The sequence below is a fragment of the Beta vulgaris genome, chromosome 8, assembly GCF_026745355.1.
Source record: "Beta vulgaris subsp. vulgaris cultivar EL10 chromosome 8, EL10.2, whole genome shotgun sequence".
In the NCBI taxonomy this organism is placed as follows: domain Eukaryota; kingdom Viridiplantae; phylum Streptophyta; class Magnoliopsida; order Caryophyllales; family Amaranthaceae; genus Beta; species Beta vulgaris.
Genome location: NC_079209.1, coordinates 61932974 through 61941880, shown reverse-complemented (window position 1 = coordinate 61941880; position 8907 = coordinate 61932974). Strand labels below are relative to the sequence as shown.

The following is an 8907-nucleotide window of genomic DNA, read 5'->3' as shown; positions in this document are numbered from 1 at the left end:
TAATAAGAAGAGAGACCATATTACTTTAGCACTAAAGATTATCTTGTGACCATCTATAGTATCCCTGTAATGGTCTTCCCTCAACTGTATTTCTCCTACATACCCAAACAATGCCACAATATCCCGCTAAAAGTCTAACTTTTCAAGTATATATACATCTCTCCTACATACACCCATAACCCACATAACTTTTACTATGCATCCGCTACCACTGAGATTCTCCCCGGTAGCCAATCACCATGATTCCGGCTCTCTAATTCTTGATCTAGCTCAAGCCGAGCAACCATTTTGCCCTCGGAAGGCCGAGAAGACAACGATGACAACCTTGTTTTGAGTTGGCTAATGCTTGGTACTAAGGCCTTCTCTATCCAAGCTTCTAATGTGGTTTGTCCTAACCAAATCCCACTTAAGATCTTCTCTAGGGCTTCACCCTCAATCTTGACTGACAACACATCTCCAATAATAGATGAGAATTTTGCTAATATAGACCTCTCAGTGTTTTGCCTGATTAGCTTGAAGTCAACCACCTTGAAGAGAATAGCCACATCTACAGATTTCAGCAGCTCGTTCGGTGCCGCTGATGAGGTTGTAGGGGATCCTCTGTTTTCATGTCCATGCTCCTCTTCGTGATCAACTGTAAGATCGCTCGAGTTGTGGGACCCGTCGAGTCGATCATCTATGTCAGCCATCTGATTGAGATCGAAAGAAAGTCCCGGTCCCACTATCTCCTTTCTTTGCTTTGTTGCCCTTTCCGTATCATTCAGCCAACTGGGGGACCTTTTTCCTGTAGTGGTGGCCTTTTCACCTATTGATAATCTCAACTGCCAACCACCACTAGCTAAGGAGGCCATCTTTTCTTCATTAAGTGCAACCACACCATCAGATAAGTTCCTCAGTTTATCTGGTACCCAACTTGATGTAACAATGAAAATGACATTACCGAGACTGATTTCTCGGCCATGGGAATCAGAAATCCTTCCCCTCTCCATTGCCCTTTCGATACTCCCTCGGACTATCATATCGGCCTCATCAAAATCTTGCAGCATTATCACCGAAAACGGATTTCTCCTAACCGCATCTACAATTCTATCTATCACAGTCTTACCACGAAAATTCAAATCTGATTCATCACCATCACGTCTTAAACCAAGGGATATTAGAATGGGACCCACACCACAAACAAGCTCGGATAGAGCAGCAGCCATCTTCTTCTTTCCAGTCCTATCAGGACCCGAGAAAAGCATCCATGTTTCACCCTTTGATCCACCAACTCGCCGTTTCCCATTCCCCAATTTACATTGTGTTATGGTAGCTGCTACAGCAGATGCTGCATCTGTCTGCCACCATACCTTCGCTATCAGACCTTTGAGCAACCTCTTGAACGAGTCTATGTCTTCTGGAACAGCAGTCACAGGCTTCTCAGCGGGTTCTGCTGATATGCACCCGAGGAAGTCTTTTAGGCTGTCCTTTTGGGAATTATCTTGTTCTATACCCATGTTCTTTGTTGAGCCAAGAACAAGGTCAGTCCTCACCGGGCTCCCTGGTTTGCTTGTAAGATTTTCTGTATTAATTTGAGGGGATAGTGGAGAAGTGATGTTGAGTTGCAAACCATCCCCAAGGTCTCTGTGTTGTTGCTGTAATTTGGGTTGAAAAGGTTGGCGGCCAAGTAGAGTTGGATTGTATAATCCCGTCATTGAGATGGGTGATGGAACGATTCTCTCAGAGCCGATGTGAAAACTAGGATGGAGTTGCGAGCATGTCTCCCTCCATTTCTTTTGCAATTCTTGTGTTTTTTGTCTCGAAATCATATCTTGCTCCTTACTCTACATTTGACAATATAGAAAAAAAATATTATTTTAAAAGAGAAAAATCGAAACTCAAAGACGCCAAATATAACACAAATGCATCAAAAAGTCCAAGTTAAATCAAGAACGAACCTGGACGGTATCATTAGAGTTCAATTTTGCATTCTGTAACCATGGGGGCAATGACTGTCGAGTAGCATCCGATTTAACCTCAGAAAGTTGTTTCTCTGTCTGCCCTGCAACTAGCTTTGCTAGCTCCTGATCATACTTCTCCGTACACAGTGGGCAGCAGCTAAATCTTCGAGACGGGTCCAGATTCTCAGAAACCCGTCTAGTTAAAGAAGGTGCAAGCATCGGAAAGCCTTTCATTGGGCTTAAGCACTCGACAGAGCTGCTCAAAATTCCTCCACTGGATCCCAACCTGCACAAATACATGGAAGCTTAAAACGGGGATTACAAAAACACCTCCTGGTTTCCCTACCAAATCAAGTCAAACAGGAAATTTGCGGCAAAACTTTTTATCAATCTTACAGAGAAAGCAGCAGAATATCAATTCAAGAGATGACTAGTTCAATTTGAATATTTTGAGATATGTTCCTATGAAACAAAAATCTCCCCAACATGGAATATGAATATATGATGCAGGGGAAGTAGCAGAATTAAATATAAGATAATGATAAAATAAAGAGGAGTATTGAAAGAAAGTAATTACTAATTACCTAGGCAACATCCCAGTAAGAGGGGGTCTAGCCACAATAGAAACAACCTGAAGATCCCATTGATTCTCCATTGAAGTATGATAAACTTGGCATCTTAAATAAGTCTCACAAGTAGCTGTCCCGATAAACCAAATTTGACTCCCTTCCCCAAAGTTCCTCAAAATGTTGGCCATCTCGGTGACGGCCCCTCGAGCGGCTTCCGAAATCCCTTGATTAGCCGGGTGATCAACCAGCCATTTCAAGTCTCCCAAATCAAGCAGTACGCCTTTCCCCCCTTTACAATTGAGCAACATTTTCTTGTCAATTAAAGCCCCCAAGTCTTTAAGCTTGTTAGGCAATTGCGCCCGATCTAAACCAAGCTCCTTTTCCACAGTAAGGACCTCGATACCTTTCAATACCCCGTTGTGTATTTCGTCGTTGTCAATTCTCCTAAGGACTTCCTTGACAACCTCTTGGGGACCGGTTTCGCCTACAAGAATGGGGTTTCTTTTTTTGGACTTGAGTAGAATATCAATGACCTTCTTTACATCATCCACTCTAGGTCCTTGCTGGTGTAGGGGAAGCTGCTGCTGCTGCTGCTGTTGTAATCTGGGATTCAAATACAAGTTCCTCGGAGGAGGGGGTCCGGGGCGGAAACCAGAATTGGGCTGAGGCTGAGGCTGAGGCTGCGCCTGCGCGCTAACGAGGTGCTCAATGGCAGCCTTAACAGCAGGACTGGAGAAGGACGCCTCACGCATGACACGGCTAACACTAGGATCATCTAGTATAGAAATAATCAACTGCTCCAGCTCAACTTTGACCGCCAACAAAGGCTGCTGCTGTTGCTCAGGACAACCCCTCCTCTGATGAGCCTGGGCTCGCTTCAACGCTGCCATAAGAGCATTCGAGATAGGCGGTTCAGGCCCAGACCCACCACCACCACCACCACCACCTCCATTTTGGGCCGTTGGTAGCCGCTCTAACGCTACACTAAAGCAAAGCTCCAAAGCTCTACACTGTAGTGGGTGAGAAGAATTCGGGTGTGAGCGTATGCACGCTTGCCGGAGAAACCCAGTCGGCGATGCCAACAAAGTGGCTGCCACGTGTAAAGGGGTTGTTTGTCCGTGGTTCCTCCGCCCTGCTTCCGCGATCGAATGGCTTAAAACACTCGCCGCTTCCGGCGTTAGGGTTTGCTGGATCGCACTCAATCCGCCCCTCATCTGATCTCCTCTTTTCCTTTCTTCTCCAATTCTTCACCACCTCAATAATTAAACAAAAACAATAAACCTTGTCTCCGAATTCAGATAATTCGGAATCAATCGAATCTCTGCTCTATAATAAAATATATATTAATTAATTGCCACTATAATACAGATCAAGTGTTTTCTTTTCTTTTGTATTTGGGTTTTTTTGGGTTGGTTTTTCAGAGTATTTAGGGGGCAGGAAAGAATGGTAACACTTATCTGAAAGACCCACAAAAGAGTGTGAATAGCTAAACAAGTTGACGAAATTCACATTTTTGAGGAGAGAGAGAAAATATCAATCAATTTTCTCAACGACACAAACCGACCCATTTAAAATCCAAGTAAATAAGAGAGAGAGAGAAAGGAGAAGAAAGAGACAGAAAAAACTTCGAAACTAAAATTCCTCCCTACAGAACCCAACAAACGAACATCTAAAAGTAGCAGCTCAGCTTTTTTAGCTCACATTATTTATTTCTTTTCTTTTTCTTTTTTCTTGTCTTTAATTTGTTAGCTTTTTCTGAGGGATTTTTCAAGGCGTGAACTACATAAAAAGGAAAGGAGGCTTTTTGGAACAGAGAATTCAACGCGAAAAGGAAATATCACATCACCTTCTTCACATAAATGAAGAGAAAATTTTCAACTTTTCTTTTTCTTCTAGATACAAACCACATATTTATTTATTTATTTATGTTTTTAATTTGACTTTCTATTTTAACTTTCTTATAATAAGTAAGCAGTAATATTTGAAACAAAGTGACTGTGTAGCATTCTCTTTTTTTAATTGGAAATCATAGACGCCAAATTAAATTAGTTTATCATTAAAAATGTACTTGCATACCTGGGAAAAAAATCTTTATTCAAATGAATTTCACTTATCAAAATTTTTGTTACTGCAAATGAAGTGAAGTAAAACTTTATCTTGCGTGATTCAAACTCATCTTCAAATGATACATGAGACAAGTTGATCATAAATATATTCAACACACATTTCAATAGTCATATCTTTTTATTTTGAGGGGGTTTCGATAGTCATATCTCCTTTAATACAAGATGACTTTTATTTTATTATTGTGTTTTTGGTCTTAATTTCAAATCTGCATTATTGTGAAAGGATGAATTATTAAATATCTAACAAAAAGAACAGAGAGAATATTTATAAAAGTGGTGGGTTTTTTTTCTTGCCTTCCCTTAGCTCAAAAAGTTAATCATTGTTGCTTGATAGGTAATGCAATTGAGGGTGAAAAAAATTTACGCTAGAAATGTTTGTTGCAATACGTGGGAAAATAATGTTTGTTTTCAATTGATTGCGGAGAGAGAAAGTCGAAGGGGAAAGGTTAAGGAAGAAAGATTAGGAGAGAGGAAGTCTTTAAAGGAGGAGAGAGATAGTAGAAAGCACTTTTTGGACTGCAAGGATTTCTGGACAGAAAAGAAATGCTCCTACTTTTATTGATTGAGTAACATTAGAGATGATGAAGAGAGAGAAAGTAGCTTTCTAGAGAGATGAGAAAGAGTATCATGAGTGAGTTGGGGGGATTAACTTTTTCCTTTCTTTGTCACTCTATGACTCATTTGACTGTCCCTTTAACTAATCTTTCTCACTTGCGTCTACGTTGCGTGTACTCGCGCTAATAAGCCTTTACCGCATACTCCCTCCCTTTTCTATTGCTTCAATTTTTTTAAGGGTAATGTTATATGTAGCCCTAAATACATGTTTTAAAATGAAAATAATTTATAAATTCATGACAAAATTTCACATCATTTGAGGTAATAAATGCTTGATTCAAATTTTTATTTCTATTTTAAGCTTCTAATACATAGCCCTAAAGGCTATGTATATCATTTTCCTTTTTTTAATTGCTTTATTTTCCTTATTTGTTTTAATATTTATTTTTCTCTTTTTTCACTCACAAGTATTACTTTTTTATTTTTTTCTCATTATTTTACATTTAATGAGTCAAAAAGTACACTCCAAAAGCAAATTTAAAAAACAGAGGGAGTATGTGATTATTAGCGGTTGTTTGATATTCAAAAAATTAGGTATCTGTCAAAATAAGAAAATAATAAGTAGACAATAAAAATTTGATTTAATCAGTCTCAACTATAATCATCCTGACAAAAACAGTTCCAACTATTATTTGAGTACTTTCTCCTCGAAAAGCATCATCGATTATATGCTATTGTTATGACGAGTTTGAGTACACGGAGGGTTGAAGAGTGTGGTATTAGAAGAATAAATGATTTGCCTTTCAACCAATTTTCTGCTTTTCACACGCAACCTGCTGCAAAAGGCATCGCACGGCTTCCACCTTTTCATACTTACTCCAACTTTTATCATCTATCCTCTCTGCCCCAGCTTTTTCTTACTTGCATTTTTAAGTGCTCAATTGAATTATTAATTCTCAAATAACTAATATATATTCTCTGCCACTTTCCAGGCCACTCCCGCCTTATTATATTTGATTTCTTGTTCCCATCTAGTACTCCTATTTTAAATTGTAAGCTTTTCATTTTGATTACAAAAGTACAGTATATCTTACTTCAAGTCTTCAATTGAAACTTTTCAACACTTTTTAATTACAATATTTGATCTGCCTTTCTTTTAATGGTAAATTTTAAATTAACTCTTCAACTACCAAGACATCCAGCTTGATTTTGAGACAAGTGTATTTCTTGTAGAATATTTGGCTAAGAAAATGAAAATATTTCACTAATGTGTGTAAAATACTACAAACAAATGATTAATATAAACTTTTCTCTTAATTGTGTAAAAAATAATATAAAGACAATTGTAGATAAAATATTTTATTGTTTATTATTGAAAACTTTTGAAACAAAGTTATTGAGTAACGCAAGTCACATCAAAAACAAGTGTATGGACTCTAAAAAAAGGCAAGAGTAAGAAGCTATTTAAGAAGTCGATACCTACGCCGCCTACTATCACCACTCCACCACCACTTCCTATATACCAAGTCTCTCTAACAACAAGATTAAACTCAAGAGACAAGATTCATGTTCTGATCTCGAAATTTTCCCTCTCCTTCTAACGATGACGATCACTCGTTGTAGCAAATTCTTCATGATAGTTTAATCATGAGTAAGACTTGTCACATAATATAATGGTGTAATTGCTTCACGCAATACTTTTTCAATACAATTTCAAGATATCAAATATATTTAAATTAATATGTTGACATCTATGATTCTCTTTTAGTTTTTGTTATTAATTTTTTCTAGTAGATTATACATAAAATATTTGGTTATTAGCGACCTCGTATTATATTTTATGAGGAAACATCTTTTAACACATATATTAATTACATTGGTTGGTCTTTGCCTATTTATTTAGTGAAAGTATTGGGTCAGACCGTCTGACCCAATATTCTCGTCAGATGGGCTGAGCCCAGTTCTCTCCTCTCATCCTGCTACTTACTTTTTTTTTGACGGGCATCCTGCTACTACCTTACTCCCACAATCAATTCAATTTCATGGCAATTACGCAACTCCTTCGCAATCTTCATTATTCCTCTCAGTCTCACCCATCATCTTTCTCTCTCCTCTTTAAACATCTCTTCTTCACCTCCAATTTCCCCCAAATTCTTTCACAACCCACCAAATTCACCTCTATAATTTCACCATTTTCAATCCCAAACCTAATCACAAGACCATTTACTTCCTCCGAACCAAAACCCACTTCTCCAAAACCTAATACAAAGGTCAATTTCACCCCACCAAAAAGAAGCTTCTCCATCATCAAACTAACTAACAGAAGGATAGTAGTACGGCAATAATATACAGAAGGATAGTAGCACCAAAACTTCTAAGTCTTCTATTGCAAACTTGCAACGAAAATAATATACAGTGGGCTGTTTCTAGAATGAGTTCATTGCAAATTTGGTGATTTATAGAATTGGGAAACTATTATTGGCTATATTCAGGTTGATACTTCTAATAACTTGTGCTCCCCTATTCTTGGTTTTTTCCACCACATTTCCCATACATAATCCATACCCATACCTAAGCCCCATTACAACCCCGAAGAAGTCCTCTTGAGCTTGCGCTTATATTGTCTATTGGATCGATGTGGTCAGTTTGTCAAGGTTAAAGAGTACGTTCGCTACTTGAGTCGACATGATTAGGTTGAGTGACATTATCACCTTTCTAAACACATGAGAGTGTGAGTGGGAAGGGTCATTATGGTTGGGATGGTGAGCGATCGGGCACATCTTTTGCCAGCCACAAAATGTCGAGAGGAGTGACACCCCAGTGAGTACCTTTTCAAGATTTGTACATCATATAAGGCAGCTGCATTGGATTGGTTATTTGGGTGATTGGTAACTAGAGTGATCTGAACAGTTGAACTTGAATTGTGCCTGCTTGAATGATTTGTGAGCCTTATATAAAAAAAATTTTGATCTCTGTTTTCATATTTGAAGGGGTGAGGCAATCATATTCTTGTTCATGTCATGGTTTTGCTTAGGGACAAGCAAAAGGTTAGCTTGGGGGATTTTGATGTGCTCATTATTCATCGATTATTTACTCTAATCCCCTTAGTTTTGATAGTCGATTTGGGCTCTTTCGAGCTCTTTTCTTGTGGATTTGATGTGTTTGGAGTTCTTGTCGTGTTTTGCAGGTTTTGATGCGGATTTGGTACTTTGTACCTTTATCGGAGTCGCAACACGGAAGTCTAGCAGTCACACAAGGTCCAAGGCGTACCCGGAAGACCGCATGAGCGTTTTGGTTGGATTCCACGAAGAAAAAGACAAGGAAACACCTTCGCCCAGTCGACCGGGCGGCGTGGCCCGACCGGGCGAAGTTTCATACTTAGCCACCAGCAGCGTTCGAAGAAGAAACCACTCACGCGCCCGACCGGGCGGACTCGCCCGGTCGACCGGGCGAACTGCAACACTTGGCATTTTTCATCCTTTAGGTCGCCCGGCCAACCGGGCGACCAGACGAAGAAAAACGCTTGCGCTCCCGACCGGGCGAGCTCGCCCGGTTGACCGTCATTGCAGCAAGAGGGAAGAAGAGAGGACTCATGTCTCATCGTCAGACATATCAGCAGTAAAACCGCCTCCAGAAGTACCTGCAGCACCAAAAACAGCATTGCCAAAGGCATCCTCCCCCATATGGTCAGTGGGGTCAGGTACGTGTGGCGTATAC

The 8907-nt window shown here is 39.5% G+C and overlaps 1 protein-coding gene across 1 annotated transcript; it reads right to left on the bottom strand.

The window, feature by feature from the left end:
* LOC104902438 (protein SUPPRESSOR OF MAX2 1) lies at positions 1 to 4330 on the bottom strand. Its single transcript, XM_010690225.4, has 3 exons — positions 2525 to 4330; positions 1938 to 2226; positions 1 to 1823 (listed from the first exon to the last, which is right to left on the bottom strand). The coding sequence occupies exons 1-3, from the start codon at positions 3721 to 3723 to the stop codon at positions 195 to 197; spliced, it is 3117 nt and encodes a 1038-aa protein (XP_010688527.1). The 5' UTR covers positions 3724 to 4330; the 3' UTR covers positions 1 to 194.
* Between the last annotated feature and the right edge of the window lie 4577 nt (positions 4331 to 8907).

Coding starts and splice junctions, on each gene's coding strand:
- LOC104902438 (XM_010690225.4), bottom strand. CDS start 3,723: ATGAGGGGCGGATTGAGTGCGATCCAGCAAACCCTAACGCCGGAAGCG. Junction 2,227..2,524: donor CTTACTGGGATGTTGCCTAG/GTAATTAGTAAT, acceptor GTATTTGTGCAG/GTTGGGATCCAGTGGAGGAA. Junction 1,824..1,937: donor ACTCTAATGATACCGTCCAG/GTTCGTTCTTGA, acceptor TGTCAAATGTAG/AGTAAGGAGCAAGATATGAT.